Source organism: Aulonocara sp. 'chitande type north' Nkhata Bay, linkage group LG2 (assembly GCF_057382095.1).
Source record: "Aulonocara sp. 'chitande type north' Nkhata Bay isolate Kocher_YH1m ecotype deep benthic linkage group LG2, A_spYH_male_GT1.1, whole genome shotgun sequence".
NCBI lineage: Eukaryota > Metazoa > Chordata > Actinopteri > Cichliformes > Cichlidae > Aulonocara > Aulonocara sp. 'chitande type north' Nkhata Bay.
The window spans coordinates 35,506,059-35,529,900 of NC_141345.1; the positions used below are offsets into that span (position 1 = coordinate 35,506,059).

General features: G+C 42.1%; 2 protein-coding genes across 2 annotated transcripts; both read left to right on the forward strand.

Moving 5' to 3' along the window:
* Window positions 1-4,174: 4,174 nt before the first annotated feature.
* LOC147338294 (uncharacterized) lies at window positions 4,175-6,222 on the forward strand. Its single transcript, XM_086260655.1, has 6 exons — window positions 4,175-4,225; window positions 4,332-4,640; window positions 5,161-5,505; window positions 5,686-5,826; window positions 5,942-5,991; window positions 6,062-6,222. The coding sequence occupies exons 1-6, from the start codon at window positions 4,186-4,188 to the stop codon at window positions 6,188-6,190; spliced, it is 1,014 nt and encodes a 337-aa protein (XP_086116781.1). The 5' UTR covers window positions 4,175-4,185; the 3' UTR covers window positions 6,191-6,222.
* Window positions 6,223-17,521: 11,299 nt separating this feature from the next.
* On the forward strand, window positions 17,522-19,231 carry LOC147338295 (uncharacterized). The gene is made up of 6 exons (XM_086260627.1): window positions 17,522-17,564; window positions 17,676-18,002; window positions 18,199-18,543; window positions 18,641-18,766; window positions 18,893-18,948; window positions 19,034-19,231. Exons 1-6 carry the CDS (start codon window positions 17,522-17,524, stop codon window positions 19,166-19,168), a joined length of 1,032 nt encoding a protein of 343 aa, XP_086116753.1. The 3' UTR covers window positions 19,169-19,231.
* The last annotated feature ends 4,611 nt before the right edge of the window (window positions 19,232-23,842 follow it).

Sequence of the window (23,842 nt, forward strand, 5' to 3'; positions counted from 1 at the left end):
ATTATCTTAGAATAATTAGAAGCTGGGCACAGCAAAGTGTCAGTGGATATGAGTTTACTGCATAGCAAAACTCCAGCTTGTATTCATCTCTCTCTCTCTAAGTAGTGGTGAGGCAGACTAAAAATATAGGCTGTGAGCAGGACTGTGATATACAACGTTCAGATTTCTAGCTTTGACTGAAACTGAACCAATAATGATGTGATTTTCTGCAACCTTTTATAAACAACTACACTGTCAGACCATTTGGCTTGTGGTCAAAAATACATCAGTGCTAACACAAAATACTCCACATTGAAAGATTTTCTACAGTTATTTATTAGATTTTTACTGCCAGTAGGTACAGAGTAGTTTTGCCTGAAACCCACACATATAATTTTGGTAATTATTTGATGCAAGTGAATCATTTATAGTGTCAGACTTTTTGCTGCTTTCTTTGTCCTAAAAATAATATAATTAATTACAATTGCATGATGGTGATGACAGAGAGTTTGAGTGTCTTCAAACTTATTATTTCGGTTTAACATAACTAGTGTCTCAGTAAATTTGCAGATGCAGTGGGACAAAAAAGTGAACTGGTGAGTATCTAAAAATAGCTCAAGCTAAAGCCTAGCAGCCAGCTAGCAGCCTTCTCTGCCTTAAATCTAAGAAATTTCTCAGCCGTATATCAAAACTTAGGAAACTACATTATTTGAAGTGCTCATAAAATTTAAACCCATGAGTTGGAAAAAAGAAAGTAAAGAAAGTACAGCTGTGCTGAAGAAAAATTGAGTTAGATAACAAAACCCAAATTTTGTACACTGCCACACTGACTTGATAAATGAGAATTTTACTTAAATCCTCTGTTTTGTACAAACATTACCCAACTTGGGTTTTATTAATACTATTCGATTATTGACTGGGGGAATCATACATCTACAGTTCTTGATGGGTCATATATGTATGAAAAACCTATTTGTGGTACATAAATTAAAATGAACGTGTAATTAACACTTTTTTCCATCAGATTTCCTCCTTTTTGGGGGATTCTCAAGAATCTGGAGCAGTCTTACAGGTTATCCGGTCTTTAAGTGATGACGAGATGAATCCTGCTTCCGGGCCCAAACTACTCTGTGTTTAATAAGGCTGTTGTGCTTTTAACATGTTTTAATGCTTTGTATGTCTATTTAATCTCAACAAGCCCCTGAAAACAGTAGGTGATCACTGTCGGCCTCTCTCGGTTTTTATTACCGCTACTCATTTTAATGCTCAGTTTTTAAAGCCTCACAATGTAACTACAGCCCAGCCCATGCAGCAGTATATTAATGACTAACCTTATATTGCAGTTGTTCTCCTGACTGAAGTTTGGTCCGTTTATAGCATCCTGCCATGCGATTGCATACCTAACCACACTTTAACCTCACTTTAACTTTTATTGAGTGAAAAAAGTTAGCGTTCATCCTCCAGCTTCATTGTTTATATTATGCTAACATAGCAGTGTCACTAGCGATCAGGTAGCACATCATTATATACTAGCTGGCCAAATGTCACTGTTGTTTACTTTTCTGTCTTCAGCTATGTTGGAAGTGATAGTATGTCTTAATTTGTTTCAGAAATCCCTCACTCAGAACATGGTATATTATATTTAGATGGAAACTAGCAAGCTAACTCCCTGCTAACTTCTAACTCCGTTAAATTTCATAAATTCTGTTTTCATGGATGCCTGGATGTTAAACTTACTTGTTACACCTGGTAGAGCAGCAACACTGATCATTTTATTACAGACAAAATAATTTAGACAGTTTTTCAACTCTGAGTGATGCCGCAGTAATCGTTTGACCTCCAGCGTAGTTGGGCCCAGACACAGCTAATGATGTCAGACTTAAAGACCGGATACAGTGTTAAGAGTTGTAAATCCATTCTTCAAAAAAAAATCTTTTTAATCCAGGGCACCAAATACTGATAAGGTGTCCATTGATGTTGGTTCTTTGATGCCCTGACAGGCAGTCTGTGAAGGCACCTGACCTGTTTGGGAGATTTGCATATTCTAATTTATTTTTTCATTTACCTTTAATGCTGGCACTATAAACTTATTTTGCTGAGTTTCACAAAACTAACCTAGCACAAAAAAAAAACAGAACATGTGTCTGGTACATTTAAATCCTTTTCAAATATTCCCATATAACAAGCTGGGAGTTAAGCAGTGCGAGTGTGTTCGCTGAAAGTCCAGGCATGGTTTATTTGTCTGTGTTTTTCATATTTTATGAACTGGGACTCCCTTCCCTAATCTGGATGACTTGTTAACTAATCAGCGTTCAGCAAATACTTATCTCATCCGCTTCCAGCGATGCACAGTAAGAGTAGACCCGCTATGCCTCCACATCAAAGTAAGGAGGTGGTTTGGTTATCTAACGAACCTGGGCATCAGATAGCTCGGGCACCTCCTGAGTGAAGTATCTGGACATGTCCCACCAGGAGGAGGCCCAGGGCGGACCCAGGACACGCTGAACATGCTGGAGATCTCTAGCTTGTCTGTTCCCCCAGACAAGCTAGAGCTGGTGGCTAGGGATAGACAGGTCTGGGACTCTCTACTTAGGTTGCTCCCCCCACAACCTAAGCACTTACACTTCCGGATAAGTGGAAGAAAATGGATGGGTTAAAACACTGAACCAACAACCTAATGATTAGTTTCATAGCATGCCTGTCAAGTAGCGTGCTTTCATAATGGATTGTTTGCCATGGCCAAAGTCAAAGTCTAAAAAATTTTATTTTATTTTAATTTAGTTGTTTAACTTTGACACAGGACAAGCTGGACACGTTGGAGATCTCTAGATTGTCTGTTCCCTAGAGCTGGTGGCTAGGGAGCGAGAGATCACTGAATTTAACCAAACACATCTGTGGATTAAGTTCAGTCATCAGTATCAATTTTAACATAGTTCCACAGCCAAACAAAACAGGACCCTTTTTTAAAACTGCATGGAAAATCTGAAAAATCTGGCTGAACAGTGACACGTAGACTGTAAAACATGAAGGCTTCTTAAAATCACGGAAATATGAATGGAATAATAAAGCGTAAAATCCACCTAGAATCTCAATTTGAGATCTTTTTAATCTATAAACAGTGGTTGACATAGTAACAGTAATACATAATGTACTTTATGTTTATCATAATGTCTCTTACATAATTGTATTGGATTTTATTTGGAGGTGTGTGTCAAGTTCTATATCATTTCTTCCACATATGCTTCCAGCTGGCACAGTGTAAACCAATCTGTCTTTCTTGCTTTCTCTAGGTTTCAGGTTGAGAAACCCACAAATATAAGATGACGCGTCTTACAATTGGTGTTGTTTCATGTGCTTATGCTGGAAACACATTTGACATTGTTTCCACTTCTGTAATGCAGTGAAACAACTTAACAAGAAGCCAATCAGAGTGCTCTGCAATTGTTTCCTCCCACTCGATATGATTATATTTGTCACGGTCTGCAGAGACAGGCCGTGCGGTGGTGTGTGTGATGGACCCAGGTGCATACACAAGTGAGTAGACGGGAGTGGACTTAACAGAAAGCGAGCCTTTATTATGGCTGACGACAAAGTGCACAAACAAAGCAGGGATGGCGTGACTGGACTATAACTAAACTGGGAAAACTAATACTGCGACAAACTAAGAAAACTCAGACTATGATGATCACTGCAAGGACTGACCGTGAAAACATGGAGGTGAGAACACAGACGACGCGACACAGACTACATGAAACACAGAGACTAAATACACAAGAGGGATGATCAGGGGAAGTGGCCACACATGGGAACACAGCTGACACAGATAAACATAACAAGACATGGCAGGAGTAAACAACACTGACGGGAGACTGTCAAAGTAAAACAGGAAGTACACAGAGGTGCAAACAGGAGGAGAGAGAGAGAGCACGGGCATAGTGGGCTGGGGAAACATGGAATGAAACACGAGGGGAGATGAGGGCTCACAGATACATAGAGGGGCACACAGGGGATAAGAGTCACAAGGGGAAGTCAAATAAGGAACAACATAACAGGACAACTCAGGAAACATGACCTAAATAAGGAACGAAATACAAAAACACAAGGAACTGAGAATACTGGGCCCGCATGGCCCAGGACCATGACAATATTTAGACAAATCATTTAATTAAGTTTGCATCCCAGCAGTATCAAGAAAGAACATCAGAAATGAGGATTATATTTTACTTGCTGATGCTCAGTGTTGTGTGTAAGTATAATTAAAGGCCTGTGCTGCTGATATATTTTTGAAGTGTAGATGATTCCATTACTTGCTAATGACTGACTGGGCTGACTTTTTGTTTGGTTTATTTCAGATTGCTCAGAAGAGCAGATTTTTGAGACAAAGACTGCTCATGTTGGAGCGAATATAAAGCTGACATGCCCCCGCAGGTCTATGGGAACCTTATTTTGGATCAAGCTTGTTTCTGGAAATTTTCCTAAAATCTTTGGAAGGTCATTTAGCTCTCAGAGGGTTGATCAGCGCATTAGAACTGCAACAGAGGATGGAATATTTGATTTATATATTACAAAAGTACAGGAAAGTGATACAGGAGTTTACTTCTGTGTGAAAACATTAAGTCGAGACTTAATATTTTTGAAAGGAACATTCCTGAAAGTTGAAGGTAAGTAGACAAAAAAATATTATAAGATATTTTTATTCCTAAATCCATGTTTGCACATTGTGTGTGTAAAGTTCGATAGTTTATTTCTTTATATGTGTGTGTATGTATGAGTTCACTACGACAGAGTATTAAGTCCACACTGAGAAAAATACCCAATATTATTACTGATCACTTTAAGAAGTCAAAATTTGAGATCAAAGTTAAACGTCTTTTTGGAGAAAACAATCCTAATACCATTTTAAGGGAAAAAGTTGAAATGTAGCGAGTACAGTTTTGGTTTTAGTAACAAGGACTACAAGGACTCTTTTAGCACATAAACACAGTGTCATGATAAGCGTAAGGACATTGGAAAGGTGGTGCAGAAAACGGCATCTGGTCAGACAGAAACACACAAACTTGTTTTTTGTAGAAGAAGAGTGATTTTGTACAAAATGAAATGGCTGGTAATGGACAGATGCAAGGTATCTTAAAAAAATTAAAAGCAATTTTTTACATTGTTTTATTTGTTTCCATTTCTCAGGACCAGAAGCTGCTTTCACTACAGCTCTCCCATCTGATCCTGTCCATCTGGAGCACACAGTGACACTGCCGTGTTTGATCCTCCGTGACTTTCAGAATAAAAGTTGTCCCACTGATAAGAAGATGTTCTGTTTAAGTGCCAAATCACATCCGTCACACCTGGATTTAAATTATAGTTGTATTAAGGGTGAAGATGAATATGAAAAGAATCCCGAGGGACTCTCAGCAAAGACATGTTTCTACAGCTACTTCAGAAACTTCAGCTCTTTTGATTCTCAGAAATATTACTGTGCGGTGGCCACATGTGTAAAGTTATTTTCTGGGGATAAAAAAGGCGATACTGCAGGTAATTCTATCACATTTTAATATAATGCCAGAAATAGAAAATCTGTGCATTTGATTATATTTAGTTTTTTTAGCCAAGATTCTGTAATACCTAATCAACTTCCCCCGAAACCCCCCAAACTTTTTAATACTTGTAATCATTTTTAATATCCATGATTTATGTCTGTTCTTTCCATGGCAGCAGTTGACAGGAGCAAATCAAAAAGGGACAACATATTTTTTTACCTGTTTATCGCTACTCTGGCTATAAGTGTGATTGTTGTAGCCTTTCTAGTCTATTCCATCAAAAAACTAAAGAAGAATTCACATGTGTACGCTAATGGTAAGCAAAATTACACACACTGTACATCAATCTGTCAAACCATATTTGGCAAAAGTTAGCTCATTTGACTGTTTTATTTCCTTCTCTCTCTTTTTTTTTTTTTTTACAACTGCAGCTGCTCTGGAAACAAATGGAATTTCAGGTGGTGATCGGGAAATTCCACAGGTAATTAAATATATAAAAAAGCTGTTAGTTATATGCATGTTTTAATCTCTAACATGTTCTGCTTCCTCAGACAGATGAGGATACGTTGGTATATTCTACAGCAACTTTTAAAAAAGTGAGTAAATCAGCGGAAAGACATAAAAAACCAACAGAGGAAGACAGCGTCTATGCTGCTGTCAAGGCTCCTGCCCTGGATTAACATCTATTATGAGATCTTTTATGTGAATATAGTTTTACCCTTTTTTTTGTTATAAATGTACATAAATAAACTTTATTATCTGGATACTTTTTACATTTGTAAAAAGTATGCATACACTCACAAGATGTTTATTAACTTCAGATCCCTGCAACAAGCCCAGGTCCCGTTTACTTTGGTGATTTGAATTTATTGTCCTTATTTATAACTGGCATTATTGTTGCATTCTAATATAGAATCTTACAAGAAAGACGCAAAATTGTATTTCATTATGCTTTATTAGCTGCTTCGGTGTAAAACAAATCAACAATGCAAAAAAACAACAACAAAACAACATACTGGAAAACAGTTATTCATGACTTGATTGCTTCAATACAACCCTTGGGCACATATATGCGGGATGTTTCGTGGCTGTTTTGATATCGCTCTCTCTTTTAACCGATCAAATCTGGCTGTGGTAGCAGCTTTAAACTCGGTATGACCCAGGTTGATAGAGGGGGTCCAGTCTGGATCGCATTCCAGCCTTTTGTAGGCTGGTTTTCCTACAAAACACAACAAACATTAGCCCGCAAAGCCACAGTGAACAAAGCAGCATAGCACAACGAATTCAATTCAAATCAATAGAACACTTATTTGTAACCTACATCAACTATTATGTTATGATAAATTACGTAACAACTACAACAGAAGACTTACCTTTGTGGAAATGCTTGGAGCAGACTAACATGTGAGCTTGAGTGTTCTGAGATGTTATATTTGGTCTTCGAATGGCTGCAATCCAGGCCATCCGTCAGCTTTTTGTCGCATCGGAAACACGGCCTGAACAATTTCTCTTCCACGACGTAATCCGATAAAAAACGATCTCTTTACCCGTCGGCTTCCCGTGGCTGTCATGCAACTGGCTATTGCAGTTAATAATACAACAGCTTCTTGTCATTTTTTGTGTTTCTTTTTGTGTGATAGTTTTCATGTGAAAGCCTGCGTGCGCTAGTACCGCTTGCCACGTGTTCCCAGAATCCTTTGCGGTTTTACCCCAGAATGTCACATTTTCAATCTCTATAGGAGGTTTTTAATTTTCTACCTATTTTCTACATATGTGTTTAATGTGGATGTTGGAGGACATACACAGATCAAAAATGACTCCTCAAACTATTACTGGAGAGCAAGCTAATGTAATCCAAAATAAGCATCTGGTTCGACACATTTAGAAGTAGGAAATTGGAGATCTTCCAGTGACACACAGTGGGATACTAGGGACAGAGTGAGATGGAGGCAGATGATCTGATGTGCTGACCCCGAAAGGTACTTTACTTACAATAAAATAACACAAAATGTTAATGTTTGTGGGGGTTTTGTCTTTAACCTGTATGTTTTTAGTTGTAAGCTTTGTATTTTGAACACATCTCAGTCACATTGTGTGTTGCATTAAAATGAATAAAAAGTTACTCACTTAAATCTTGTTAAATTAACTATTTTACACAAAAAAGTTAAATAATAAAAACAAGCCAGGATGAAAACAAATTGTATTCCTTAAGCCAGAGACAGTCCTGAAGGTTTTCAGCTATAAGTCTGACGCGTTCCTGGTGGGTGATTGGATCCGCCAGGGCTGTTCGTTGTCATCAATTCTATTCGTAATTTTTATAGACAAAATTTCTAGGTGTAGTGAAGTGGTGGAAGGCTTTCACTTGCGTAGTCTCAGAGTCTCATCTCTGCTTTTCACGGATGATGTGGTTCTGTTGGCTTTAGCAGGTGATGGCCTCCAGCTCACTTTGGAATGGTTCACAGCCAAATGTGAAGCAGTGGGAATGAGAATCAACACCTCCACATCTGAGGCCATGGTCCTTAGCCGGAAAAGGGTGGAGTGCCCACTCCGGGTCAGGGACGAGTTCTTGCCCCAAGTGGAAGAGTTTAAGTGTCTCTGGGTCTTGTTCACGAGTGATGGGAAAAGGGAGCCGGAAGTGGACAGACGGATTGGTGCTGCGGCTGCCATCATGCGGACGCTGTACCGGTCTGTTGTGCTGAAGAGAGAGCTGAGTGTAAATGCAAAGCTCTCAACTTACCGGTAGATCTATGTCCCTACCCTCACCTATGGTCACGAACTGTGGGTAGTGACTGAAAAAACGAGATTGTGGATACAAGCGGCAGAAATGGGCTTCCTCTGAAGGGTGGCTGGTCTCTCCCTTAGGGATAGAGTGAGAAGTTCGGCCATCTGGGAGGGGCTCAGAGTAGAGCCGCTGCTCCTTTACATCGAAAGGAGCCAGTTGAGGTGGTTCGGGCATCTAACAAGGATGCCCGAACCACCAGGCAATATGTTTGAGCCTGTAAGGCCCATTTGTAACATCCTGTGTCCTGTATAGTATGTTCTATGGAGAGTTTTTATTGTATGGGTAATAAGTTTCAAGTTATAAGAACCAGAAGTTACGAAATTAAGATTTTAAGACTGCCTTGTGTGTCAAACATAAAGATAAGATAACTTCATTGTCATTGCACAGTCATACACAGTACAATAGTACAAACGTGGAAAACTGTCCCACGTCAGGACTACATACAACACTACACAACACAACACAACACAACACAGTAAGTAATAAAAAGAAGAATAAGTGTATGTTTATTGCACAGTGTTATTGTTGCACATTATTATTATTATTATTATTATTATTATTATTATTATTATTATTATTATTATTGTACCTTGTTATAAATATGAATATTATTATTGTTATTCTTGTTACCCCCCAAAAAAGTCCAGGGAGGCAGCCAAACAGGTCAGGTGTTAGCATTGATTTAGGGCTATTGCCGTGTTGTAAAAGCTGTCCTTGAGTCTGAAGCACCTTTTTGTGTGCTGTGGTGCAGCTGGAGACCCATACTGTTAGGATGCCTGGGTCATCGACCCAGGGTTTTTGAGTTTATGATATTATTTATACTGTCTAGTTTTTGGTTTCTTTGAGTTCTGTCTTATGGCTTAGGTCTCTGTCTTCTTTAGTTGCCCTGTCTCCCCTATCACCTGCATCCCCTTGTCTAGTTCGCGTCTATGTGTATCTTAAGTTCCTATATCCCCGTGTTCAGTCAGTGTTTGTGTCTGCCCTGATCCCACGTCTCTGTTCCCTTTGTAGTGCCTGCATGTGAGTCTGTGTCTTTGTTCAGTCTGTGTTATGTGTTTCCTGTTTTACTTTGAAGGTCTCCGTCTTTTCTCAGTGTGTTCAGTTTACGCTTCTTTGGTCTCGTCAGTTCTGATTTGCCCCAGCTGTGTTTCCCTTCTGTTACTCATTTCCTGATTGCTCCCTCTGTGTATTTAAGCCCTGTGTTTCTTAGTGTCTGTGTCGTGATCTACCGTTTTCTTAGCTGTGTGTTCTGTCATTCCTCTGGTTTAAGTTTGTTTTGAGTTTTTTCAGTTATGTTATATTTTTGAGTACCAAATTAAAGCCTTTTTGAGTTCACGTCTGTCTCCGGAGTCTGCACCTTGGGTCCTATTCCTGCCTGCACACAGCCACACCTAACAGAAGATCGCGACCATACTATGGACCCAGCAGACTCCGTGTGGTATCAGCGACCCGCAGTTTCTGCCTTCCTCAAGGAGATCGTGAGGGAGGAAGCTGAGCATGCCCAGGAGCTCCAGTCACCCTTCTATGGGTCACGTTTGGCTTTGGGAGGGCCCCGCAGCCTCCAAATGGCTACGGCCGAGCCAGTGTCTATGCCTCGGGCGATCAGGTTGAGCACGTGCTCCTTCTCTCCAGTCGCTACACCTCCGCCTTCACCCCTGGATTACCAGTCCGACAAGAGAGTTAAGCGGCGGAGGAAGAGAGATTATGTGACACCGGACGTTAGACTCACTCCGCTGCAGTCCTTCGCTCTGTTTTTGGGTCTGCCGCGTTCTGAGCTTCACAAACTCTCTGCTTCCTCATCGCAGCCCGGTCCTTTGGAGGATTTGCAGCCCAGTTCGCCACCTCCCACTTCCCGGAGGAGGCGACGCTCACACCGTCACCACTCTTTTTCTGCGGAGCAACTCCCGGTGGTGAGTTGTGATTGCTGTCGTTCCTCGGAGCTGGAGACTAACAATCATATGAACACTGCTAAGACTGAGACTATTAAGACTGTTAGACGTGGTGGTGGTAGGAAGTTAAAAAACGTTTTAGAAGAGTCTGTGTTTGCTGAGCCTGCTCCTTCGCACCATTGTGTTCCTGCTCCCAGGGCAGCTCAGGCCCAGCATTCCCCTGCACCTGTTTCAGTGCTTCAGGTGAGGGAGGCTGAGGTCCAGCTGGTCCCTGCTCGGGTGTCTAGGCTGGCTGAGCCTCTGCCTGTCGCTGCACCCGTACCAGCTCCTCGGGTGGGGACTGCAGCTGCCCAGCCGTTGACTGTGCCTGTCCCGGCTCCCAGGGTGAGGATGACCGGGAACCAGTTAGCTCCTGCACCCGTACCTTCTCCTCGGGTGGGAGTGGCTGGTGTCCGGCAGGTACTTGCACCTGTTTCTGACCTTGCTGGAGGCTCAGGTGAGCCCGTCCAGCAGTTTTCTGTAGGATCCGTAGGCTCAGACAACCTAGTCCAACCGTCTGCTAATCCACCACCTCACCCGCCATTACTGCCATCGTTACAACAGTCAATACAACTTAAACTTCTCTCCATAGCTCAGACATTAGCTCACCTATCGGCTCAGTCACCTGCTCAGCCACCTGTCTCCGCTGGAGGGTCCGAGGGGCCCGTTCAGCCACCTGTCTCCGCTGGAGGGTCCGAGGGGCCCGTTCAGCCACCTGTCTCCGCTGGAGGGTCCGAGGGGCCCGTTCAGCCTCCTGTCTCCACTGGAGGGTCCGAGGGGCCCGTTCAGCCTCCTGTCTCCGCTGGAGGGTCCGAGGAACCGCTTCAGCCACCCGTCTCCGCTGGAGGGTCCGAGGAATCGCTTCAGCCGTCTCTTCCTGCTGGAGGATCCGAGGGGCCAGTTCAGCCTCCTGTCTCTGCTGGAGGATCCGAGGGGCCCGTTCAGCCTCCTGTCTCTGCTGGAGGGTCCGAGGGGCCCGTTCAGCCACCTGTCTCCGCTGGAGGGTCCAAGGGGCCCGTTCAGCCACCTGTCTCCGCTGGAGGGTCCGAGGGGCCCGTTCAGCCACCTGTCTCCGCTGGAGGGTCCGAGGAACCGCTTCAGCCACCTGTCTCCGCTGGAGGGTCCGAGGGGCCCGTTCAGCCTCGTGCCTCGTCAGCTGGGGGTCCGGGAGGACCCAGCCAGCACGTCCTAGTGTCTGCTGATGGTTCTGGCGAGGCCGTTCAGCCACCACCGGCTCCACCGCCTGGTCCGGCCTCCAAGTCTGCAGCTCCGCCTGGTCCGGCCCCCGAGTCTGCAGCTCTCCCTGATCCGACCTCAGCCTCTGTAGCTCGTCCTGCTCGTCCTGCTCGTCCTGTCCGGCCTGCTCGTCCTGCACGTCCTGTCCGACCGATGACTGGACGTCATTGCCGTCATGGACGGCCCCCTGAACTACGTCGCCGTCGGTGCCTCCCGCCCGGCCGGCCTCCTGATCTGCTCGGTCGCCGTCGGTGCCTCCCGCCTGGCCGGCCTCCTGAACTGTTTTCTGGGCTCTTGGACCATCAGCCTCCGGGCCGCCCCCCTGAACTTCCCGGGTTTGGACTATCGTGCTGTCAGCCTCTGGGCCGGCCCCCTGAACTTTTTTGAGACTATTGCCTGGGCCTCTGCGCTTTTCGTGAGCTCTTTTGTTTGTTTGCTTTTGGACTATGCCTGGGCCTTGGTGCTGTTGTTTTGGACTTTGTTCCTGTGTTTTCTTCTGTTGCTTTCCAGGCTCCGTTGTTTGTTCTTTCTTTTTTTGTTTTGGCTCCTTGTTTTGTTTCGAGCCCTCCATCCTGTTTCCCCCGCCGCCCACCCTGGTTGGGTTGTTTTTGTTTTTTTGATTTTGATGTTTTGGTTTGGGCTGTCTGGAAGCCAGCCCTTAAGGGGGGGGGGGGGGTACTGTTAGGATGCCTGGGTCATCGACCCAGGGTTTTTGAGTTTATGATATTATTTATACTGTCTAGTTTTTGGTTTCTTTGAGTTCTGTCTTATGGCTTAGGTCTCTGTCTTCTTTAGTTGCCCTGTCTCCCCTATCACCTGCATCCCCTTGTCTAGTTCGCGTCTATGTGTATCTTAAGTTCCTATATCCCCGTGTTCAGTCAGTGTTTGTGTCTGCCCTGATCCCACGTCTCTGTTCCCTTTGTAGTGCCTGCATGTGAGTCTGTGTCTTTGTTCAGTCTGTGTTATGTGTTTCCTGTTTTACTTTGAAGGTCTCCGTCTTTTCTCAGTGTGTTCAGTTTACGCTTCTTTGGTCTCGTCAGTTCTGATTTGCCCCAGCTGTGTTTCCCTCCTGTTACTCATTTCCTGATTGCTCCCTCTGTGTATTTAAGCCCTGTGTTTCTTAGTGTCTGTGTCGCGATCTACCGTTTTCTTAGCTGTGTGTTCTGTCATTCCTCTGGTTTAAGTTTGTTTTGAGTTTTTTCAGTTATGTTATATTTTTGAGTACCAAATTAAAGCCTTTTTGAGTTCACGTCTGTCTCCGGAGTCTGCACCTTGGGTCCTATTCCTGCCTGCACACAGCCACACCTAACACATACAGAGATGCAGTATGTCAGCTCACATGTTTTTCTGGTTTTTTAGCCATCAGAATTGATGTCTGAAAGCTAACAAAGATACCCAATGGATTTACTATGCCAAGTGGATCATCACGGCCTTGCTGTTTTGGTCCATTTGATCGACCTTTGTTGTTATAGTTTATTTTATTTTATTTTCAGTTGTTACAGACGGGACAGACATGGCTGGGGGATAGGAAAGGGAGAAAGAAAGATAACGGAACAGTAAAACAGAGGGGAAGGGGAACAGTGAGAAAGGACCCTTAAAATGAAAAAAAATCTCCCTGATCACCTGTTGAGAGAAAAAAAAAAGAAAAGAGAGAGCAACATAATAAACACAGCACCATCACATTAATCTAGCTAACAGTAAATAACAGTAAATACTAAATATTGAATGTTGTTGTGCAGCACGCAGGACCGACAGCGCACAATGTGCTTTGAGGTAGCAGCCAACAAAGGTGTAGTTTGTGTCTGTGTACACCTGTGTGGATCAGAGCGCTTGTATTCAAAAGGTTTCTCCACGTAATGATCTGCTAGAGCGTGTGGGGATCCATAGCCCCATAGCCCAGGGCATGAAGCAGGCATGGAGGAGATCCAGGACCCTGACGTCCAGAGACCCCAGAGTGCGAGAGCCCAAGGATGACCATCGGAGGGGCATCCGTACCACCCTCCTGGGAAGAGCTGAGGAGAGCTCCAGGCGAGGGGTCACCTAGCAGCCACCGAGCAGACGTCAGAGGAGGCTGCAGTGGCATGCCCGCGGGCTCTGCCGGTAGCCAGCTGTGCCAGAGTGAACCGAGCCAGAGGCCGAAGGCCTGACGGCCCCCCACACCCCGGGAGAGGCCCGACCGAGCCACGGGTGCCAGACCCCACCATGCAGCCACCGGGAGTGAGCCGGTACATACCTGAGGGCCCAGCCCCTGGCACCAAGAACCACCAATGCACCGACACCTGAGGGCATCAGCCACCGGCAGGAAGTGTGGTGAGGGGGGATAGGCCTCTATACTTTGGAGGGCCTGAGATGTTCCCAGAGAGGTGGAGTCTGAGATCCGACCTGACATATAGACACAGACAAAGAGGCACACACAGACACAAACGTTCATTCCCACGCTCGTGCACACATATACAAATACTCAGCACTCACCAAACGTAAAGACAGACACAAATGGACATTGTACACCCAGTCACACTCCCCAAACACACTCTATACCCCACATCCAGGTACCCTCACCCCCAGAGGAAGAAATTGCACCTAGACCCAGGAGATGTTACCCTTTTCCCCAGGGTGGAGACAAGCAGACCACCCCCAGCCCTGCAGCAGCATTCTAGTTGTGACCATGGACCATGCGGCCTGCTAGCTCAATAGCCGAGTATTTAGTATTTATTTAGTATTTATTTATTTATTGTCATTGTCAAGAACAATGAAATTGCGTTTGGGGCTTCCATACAACCCAAAAAAAAGAAGAAAATAATAAATACCCCTTAAAACCCAAGTGTACATATTTAACCCAGTGTGACTCCAATGCAATAAGACAATCCTTAGCAATAATGTTCGTAGAAATTCAGACAAAGACCTGAGAAACATGACAAAATACAACAATGCAACCCATTCAATATTATTGTACTGTGAGATATGATATCAGATATGATAGTTATCTATTTAAGAAAGAGGGGGGGGGGGGCAGGAGGGGGAAGAGAATAAAGATATGATGCACCAATGCAGACCAGTTCATTGCTATTAAGAAGTTGGATATGGTTATTGTCCGTGAGAGGGGGGCAGAGAGTTCAGGAGCCTCACAGCCTGTGGATACAGGCTGTTGGCCAGTCTGGATGTTCTGGCCTGTATAGACCTGTACCTTCTCCCTGAGGGCAGCAGATGGAAAAGGTGGCGCGCAGGGTGATGTTGGTCCCGCAGGATACTGTGCACCCTCCTCAGACAGCGAGTGGGGAAGATATTACTGATCTCTGGCAGACTTGTTCCAATAATTCTGCCAGCTTCTTTCACCACCCGCTGGAGTGCTTGCTGATCGGCCTTGGTGCAGCTGGGGAACCACACTAGAAATCCATACGTCAGAACGCTGCTGATGGCACAGTTGTAGAAGTTCAACATCAGAGATCTGGGAATGTGTGCGCTCCGCAGTCTCCTCAGGTAGTAGAGGCGCTGTTGGGCCTTCCGTACAACTGAGGTGATATGGTTGCCCCAGGACAGGTCCTCGGTCACAGTTACCCCCAAGAATTTAAAACTGCTCACCCTCTCCACCGCCTCACTGCCAATGAAGAGAGGCAGATGGTTGTTATGGCCCCTCTTCCGGAAATCTACAATGATCTCCTTGGTCTTTTTGGTGTTTAAGACCAAGTTATTGTCGTGGCACCATGACTCTAGTTGTTGCACCTCTGTCCTATAGTTTGTCTCATCATTGTTGGATATAAGTCCGAGCACTGTAGTGTCATCTGCAAACTTAACAATGAGATTGGACGCGCAGGAGGAAATACAGTCATGGGTGAAGAGAGTGTATAGCAGAGGGCTCAGAACACACCCCTGAGGGGCACCGGTGTTGACCACAAGGGTGGAAGAGGTGTTCTTACCCACTCTGACACTCTGTCTACGGTTAGTGAGGAAGTCCACAATCCAGTTGCACAGAGAGGAGTTAAGTCCCAGTTGGTGGAGTTTGGGACGGAGTTTGTATGGCCGGATGGTATTAAAAGCCGAGCTGTAGTCTACAAAGAGGAGCCGTGCATAGGTGTTCCTGTGTTCCAAGTGCTTCAGTAATGTGTGCAGCACTGTGGCGATCGCATCCTCGGTTGACCGGTTCTCCCTGTATGCAAACTGGTGCGAGTCCAGGGATGGTGGAAAAGCAGTTCTGATGTGTTTAATGACCAGTCTCTCCAGGCATTTGGCGGGAATGGGGGTGAGTGCCACAGGTCTGAAATCGTTCAGACATGTGACAGTACGGAATTATGGCTGCAGCCAAGTCTCTGTGAGTAGTACAATGCTGCTGTACCGCACACACTTGTTGACTGCAGTCTGTAATCTAAGTTCATCTATTTTGTTGTTTATGGATCCGACGTTGGAGAGGAAGATACTTGTAAGCTTAAATGGTTGTTTCTTTAGCCGTGCTAGCGGGCTAACCCTGCAGCCACACTTTTGCCTCCTTTCTTTCCTCTTTGGGAAGAACCAACCATGGCGACCCTGGAGTTCTTGTTATGTCCTCCGGAATGCCGTGGAAGTGGTGATAGTCTGATGTAATGTTCCTTGCACAGCGTAATCCCAAACTCAGAAGGTCCTGACGACTGTAAGTAGAATCTAATCGATGTATAGTAATAAAAAACACCCACACATATACACGTAGAAAAAGTAAAAAACAAAGCACCCAACGTGAGGACCAGTGAGTCTCTGCATCTGTACGCTATCTTGCCCAGGGCCCCAGCATCGACACAGCACAGACATCTATCTGGCCTATGCTAAAGCCTTGCAAAATGTGAACTTCTGCTCCATCGTGGCCCTTCACACTACACCAGTGACTGTGAAGTAATTAGCTAATCGATAAACAACTAAATGACATAAAAAGTTCTTGTTGTTTTAGTATCTTCTACAGAAATTTCTGAAAAAGAGACATTTTATGTCAATTATGTTAATTTGTCCACATTTTATTTTATTTGGTAACGTTGTAACACCAGGTGCCCTTCTTGATGCAGCCCATCCATTTTTCCGGCATTGGGAGTAGACTAAGAGTAAACTAGCATGTGACCATCTTAGGCTGGGTTTGTGTCTCCTCCCTAGTCTCGAATCAATGACTAGAATATGTGAAGTATTTTATCTTTTTGTGATTTGTAAACCATAAACCATAAATATGCTACTTTTTTTTTGTCCACTGCAGTTTTCACACTTCCATAGTGAATTGCAAGAAAACCAAATAGCAGGATATCTCTTGCTGGAAATATGTTTAGCCCACTAAGAAGCTCTGAGATTCAATAAACGATCTGTCATCAGAAAATGGCACTAAGTAATTTGTACAAGCTGTAGTTAAGACCAAGTTAAGTTTTAGAATTCAGGAACTTCTAATGGCTGTATACATAAATGCATGCAACATTTATCTAAGTGTTTTCACTTTTAGGTAAGGCAGAGCACCTAAACCCAGATAAACCTAGAAAACGAACTTTCTAAGATGTTTTTATTATTGTACAATTGTCAACTTGAGCTGACGTCATGACTTAACCTAGTTTTGCTGAATAAAGTTACCCACGCAGGAAATGAAAACTATGGTAATCTATAAGTGAAAGCAAACTTTGATTTTTTTGTATTTCCTTTTTATTCTTTTTATTCTTTTTGTCTTTGCAAGTGGAAATAATCAATTAAATGAATTCAGAAACACTTAAATGAAAATTGACAGTAGCGGGAACAAAAGACTAGTAAAATCATTTGGAAAATTTGCTGACAGATTAAAGCAGAACATGAATATTGGATAGGAAAACTAAAATAACTATAAATGAGCGCCTAACATTTTTTGGGAAAGAAATTTACTTCATCAATGAAATAATGTGCAAATGAACAAGGAAGAGATGATTTACCCCTCAGAAGCCTGGAAGATAGCAATGTGACAGGAAGTGCCCTTGAATCTATATTCTGTGATAACCAATCAGATTCATCTGACACATGTGACATAAAAGGTTTGTGCTAAAATACCTCCTACACTGACTGAAATACCTACAAGCTCCCTAAAAAGCAATGTTGCCAAGATGATTGTGATATGGGTCGCACTGCTTGCTATTCATCAAGCATGTAAGTGTTTTTATATTCTGGATGTTTTTTCCATACATGTATTCTGTTAGCATGGTGGTTTCCTGTATTATTGTGACTTAATGGTTTAGATTTTGTTTTCTTTCAAATTAGATACACTTATTCCAGTAACTACAGTTCAACTCGGTGAACCTGCAACTTTGCTGTGTGACCTGCCTAAGACCGAGTACAGGCGTAGAGTCGACTGGTACAAGCAGAGTCCTGGAGACTCTCTGCAAAGGATTTGGACAGTGAAGGATTCTGCAGAACCTGCCTTTGCACCTGAGTTCAAAAACTCAAAATGGGATGTTAATTATGACAAGAATCTGACCAACCTGACCATTTTGAGGACAAGACAAGAGGACGAGGGAATCTATCACTGTGGATTCACAGCATGGCTCCAAGATACCAAATGGACTGCGACATATTTGTTAGTAAAAGGTAATAATGTGATTCTTCTATAAAAGTTTGCTTCAGCAGCTAAAATTGAATACTACAGAAAATAATTTATGAATGAGCATGTTTTGAAAACATTACATTTACATGTAAGATACGTTTGGTCGTTTTTGAAAACTCAAACTATTTGTCTTTTAGTTTATTTTATAATCACATTTATTAATATATTTATATTACACAGGAAACACCCAGAAAACATCGAAATATTCTGTTGTTCAAAAGAAGATAGCAACTCCAGGAGGCTCAGTCACTCTTCATTGTTCACTCCTCTCTAATTTTGATAACAATACATGTTCCGGAGGTCTCAGTATGTTCTGGTTTAGAGAAGGATCAAATCCATCTCATCCTAGCATCATCTACACTGATGGAAACAGACATCATGAATGTGGGAATAGCTCTGCGACTCAGCAGAGTTGTGTTTATCAATTCAATAAAAGTATTAGCTCCTCAGAAGAAGGGACTTACTATTGTGCTGTGGCCACATGTGGGAAGATATTGTTTGGAAAAGGAACTAAATTGCAAATAGGTATGATTTTATTTATAAAAATAAACCATGAGATATAGGATTCCTTATTATTGTCAGAATTACTAATTGTTTCTCTTGATTGTTTCTGGTTTTCTAGAGCAAAGAAGAGGTTCTGAATTTTCTGCACTGGTGATAGCATTAGCCTGCTTGGCCATTTCTGTGATTGTCAATATTATTTTGATCTGTTGCCGAAGCCCAAGAGCATCATGCGAACAATTTAAAAGTAAGTGTTGTTGTAGGAGCACTAAAGTTTTCCTTTAATGTGAGAAAAACTAAATACTCCTTTAATTTAAAATTCTAAATCAGACAAAATAGATAATATTCCTATTTTTGTCACCGTAACACACAGAGAAAAGCTCTTCACAAGCAAGGCAAAGTGATTTATGCCAAACAGTGGACAACAGTGTAAGTACTATGACCAAATCTTTTTTTTTTTTACTTTATTAAAATGATTCTATGAGGTAATTTTTTTTAAAATTATTTTGTATAGGCTGAAAGTGGACATGATCTAAACTATGCTGCTCTACACTTCTCTGGAAGGAAAGCTACATCTACAAGAGGAAAGAAGAAGAATGAACTGGAAACTGAAGAAAGTGTTTATTCTCAAGTTAAATGCAAAATGTAAAAGTGTATCTATGAGTGTCTCTGGGCTGGTTTATAGTAATCTTTATCTAAAAGTAAACTAATATGAAAACTGAAAACAAGATGTTTCCTGCTTGTTTGTCTTAATTATTTATGTATAATATTATGAGTTATTAAAGGAGTGGTATGATGTAGTATATTATGATGATTTCATCACACTGATTGTGAATTACTTCAAATTAACCCTTTAAGACCTACCATAGAACCAAGGCCGCCAGAGCTTATATTATATTTTTACATGCTGTAGTGCCATTTTTGCGAGCATTTCAAGTTGCTATACATCAATACAACTGTTATAGCCCATATTTTAATAATATGTATGCATTAAGGCAAGGCAAGGCAAGGCAAGGCAAGTTTATTTGTATAGCACAATTCAACAACAAGGTGATTCAAAGTGCTTTACAGAGACATTAGAAACAAGAACAAATAAAAAGCATGATTTAAAATTGAATAAAACAAGCAAATAAACTAACTAACTAATTAACAAACAAACAAACAACAGTATATAAAATCAAAACAGATAAAATCAGAACAGTAGATAAAATCAGTAGTTAAATGTAAGTTTTGAAATTTAAGCTTAAAGTGTGGATTTGGTGCTTTATTCAAATGCAGCTGAGAACAGGTGAGTCTTCAACCTGGATTTAAATAAACTGAGTGTTTCAGCTGATCTGAGGCTTTCTGGGAGTTTGTTCCAGATATAAGGAGCATAAAAGCTGAATGCAGCTTCTCCGTGTCTGGTTCTGACTCTGGGAACTGATAAAAGACCATTAAGTCCATAGTAACTACATAAATTGCAAAAAAAGTGCAATAAACTACAAAAAAATTGAAAATCGTTTTTGCTTTTTTGTTTTTTTACACATATTTCTACTTGGAGAAATTTAAGAGGTTTATCTCTCAAAACTTTAAATACAAAAAAGTTGCAAAAAATAGTTTACAACAACAGAAAATTTATTTTGATGTCTGTTTCAACGTAGGAAGTGTTACGAACAGCTGATCGGATTGGCAAAGCGTGTTTCTGGAATATCATGTTTTTGTTCCCGCAAGCGCTTTTTATGCAATATTTGCAAAGCTATATGTGGAAGGAAACCGTGACCTAGGACAAGATGATGGCATAAGATGTAAGTATAACTCCTCCGGTTTTATATGCAAAAAAAATTATTGCGCTAGCTTACACGGTTCTGGTTCTACGGGGATTTAAAAATAGTTACACAAAACGGAGCGTGCCCGCTCCGACCGGCTTTAAAGGGTTAATAGTTGCTGTGGTTGATTCACCTCAGCCTTCACATTCCCATGACAGCACTAGCTGTTTTTATGTCAGCTATCACACCTAACACCATCCGCTCACCCAGGAGGCCACTGCATAGAAAAAGGTGGATGCTACCACAGTGTCACAGAATGTCCTTAGCATAGTCCTGCAGTTTCTGAAGGACCTCAGTCTCCTCGGCGGATGGGGTCGACTCTGGCCCTTTTTATACAGAACATCTGTATTTGTAGTCCAGTCCAGTTTATTGTTGAAGTGAACACCCAGGTACTTGTAAGAGTTCACTGTCACAATGTCGTAAGAGTTCACTGTCGCAATGTCTTTTCCTTGGATGTTCACCAGTGGTGTGATGGTAATAGACTTCCTCCTGAAGTCCATTACCATCTCCTTCGTCTTCTGGCGTTGATTTGGAGAGCGTTGATCTCACTAATGACCCCCCTATATTCCTGGTCATTTCCGTCTGACCCAGTGTTTGAGTTTTTGGAGGGGTTTGCTTTTTGTGATTTTTGTTTAGGCCTAGCTCTTTGGTAATACTAGTAGGTTGCTTTCATTTGCCATGTAGTATAGCCACTGTTTCTAGTCTGTTTGTAATTTACTTTGTCTTTCTGTCTCCTTGTGCCTATCTGGTCTCCATTGTCCTGTCTCTGTGGTCCTTGTTTAGTTCTGTCAAGTTCATATGTCTTATTCTGGTCTTATTGTTAGTTACTTTCTGTTTTATTTTGGCAGTCTCTTGAAACTTGTGCATTAGGTTCAGTTTTGCTTCCTTTGTCCTCGTCATTGATTAGTCATTTCAAAAATGTTCTCTTATGTAAAAATTGTCTTTGTCCCTCATTCCTCATATGTGTTTGTCTCTTTTTTTTTTCTTGAGTCCAAGTTTTTGTTTTGTTTAGCTTCTGCCCTACCCAGTTGTTTTTGTTTCTTGTCGGTTGGACTCTAACAAGGGTTTTCAGTTATTTCTGCTTCCTGATTCCTGCATTTGGGTCAGTGAAGAAAATCAACAAATAAATTGAAACAGGTGTATTTGATTTGCTTTACTTTTTTTCTGTCTGTGTAAGGTTTTGTTCATTGTAAAAACATGCATAAAATAAGTTTAGATAAACACAAAATGTGATCAACATGTGTTTATGCAATAAACATCTCTAGACATACATATCTAGAATAACCCACAGTGTGATTTTAACTGCAAAATGTTTTAGAACATAAAATACAAATTCACATGACATGCAGTATATACGCCTTCCCCTTTGTTCCTCTTTGCCCTCATTACATGGCAGCAACGTCTGACTGTTGGTGGTACTATAAGGCCTTAGGACTAACTAAGCATCACTCAAAGCCCATAGTCTACCTGAGTTGCTGACAATGTAGATGCTGTTTTGACCACTATGTACCGATTTTCTCCTGTCGTGAATCTCAGATCATCGTAAACTGTTTTTTGAGCAATGAATACACTGTATTCAAATGATCTCATCAAATTGCAATTGAATAGAACACTTGGAAATTCACATCATGGATTTGTAGCTTGCAAATCTGTCCAAATAATTTCTTCACATATGTGGCCAAAAGGCAGTAGTAAGTCCCAACATTAGTGTAGTCGCAAAGATGCAACAAAGACGTCTCTTCTGAAGGACATCTGTTTTCTCATATTAATTGCGTCTATCTCACTATTGTAGACAATGTTTAGATGATATTTATAAGATCCAACTTAATCAGAAAGATTCTGTGTGTCACGGCGGGGTGCGCCGATAAGTTTAGTTTACAGCACCCAGAAGCAGCCACTAAAAGGCGGAGTTGCTGGCTGAACGGAAGACGATCCTTTATTTGGATGTTGGCACATGAAAAAGCATGAAGCTATGAAAACTAAGAAAACTGTGAAGACTCAGAAAACGAAAGGACTAAGAAACTCAGTGAAAATACTACGACAAACTATGAACACTGAGTAAACTATGACAAAACACTATGGGGACGCAAACAGACGACCTGACAGTGAAACATAGAAAACACTTAAATACACACATGAGGTGATCAGGAGAAGTCGAGACACATGAGGAAACAGCTGACAAGGATGAACATAACGATGCACAGGAAATGTAAAATCAAACACAATGACATGAAAACCGGACTTCCAAAATAAAACAGGAAACATAAGACGCAGACATGACAACCTGAACTTGACAACGTAAGACACAGACATGAAACACATGAAGGGCAAGGGAGACTTAACAGGGGTGGAAGACACAAGGGGAATCTAATAACAAAGAACTAGAACAACCTAGGCATGATAAAAAATGAACTTAGAAAACCTGAAGGGCTTAAACATAAACTAAAACTCAAAACGCTGGGTCAAAAGACCCACGATCCTGACACTGTGGATGTTTTTTCTTCCCAGTATCACCAAGTGCTCATAGGGAGTCATGTAATTCTTGGGGTTTTCTCTCTAATGTAAATATAAAGCACTTATAATACAGAGAGCCTTGAGGTGATAGTTGTTGTGATTTGGATTCTTATAAATGAACTAAATAAAAAATAAATAATTATACAATGTGGGAATTCTCAAATGCAAAATTATTTTCTGTTATTCTCCACAAATCTACTTGACATGTAACTTCTCACTTTAGAATATTTCTGTGCAAAATTAAAGAGCTCTCACATCCTTGATGAAGAAAAAGAACTGGAGCCTAGAAAGCCGTCTTGAGGCTTGTACTTGTTGTGGACCTTATGTCACGGTCCTGTGTCTGTGGACCTAGTGTTTATATAATAATAATAATAATGGATTGGATTTATATAGCGCTTTTCAAGGCACCCAAAGCGCTTTACAATGCCACTATTCATTCACTCTCACATTCACACACTGGTGGAGGCAAGCTACGGTTGTAGCCACAGCTGCCCTGGGGCAGACTGACAGAAGCGAGGCTGCCATATCGCGCCATCGGCCCCTCTGGCCAACACCAGCAGGCGGTAGGTGAAGTGTCTTGCCCAAGGACACAATGACCAGGACAGAGAGCCCGGGGATCGAACCGGCGACCTTCCGGTTACAGATGCGCTTCCCAACCCCCTGTCTATGTTTCTGGTTTATGAATATTCTTTGATATAGTGTTTTTCATGGTGGAGTTGTTTGTATTTCTAGTTTCCTCAGTTATTCTCTGATTATATTTTGTAGTTTCTAGTCTTTAGCTTCTGTTACTGTGCCGCCCCTGTATTCCACCTTTCATGTCTAGTCTCCCTTGTCTTCATGTTCGTTTATCTCCTGTGTCTGTTTTCTGTTTTTCCTTTCTGTCTTGCCAGTCGGTTGTGTTTCCATGTCTGTTTCTTCCCCGCGTCATGTGTCAAGCCGACGTCTTAGTGTGTGTCTAATGTTTCCTGTTTTATTTTGATAGTGGATTTTTGGAGGACATGTAT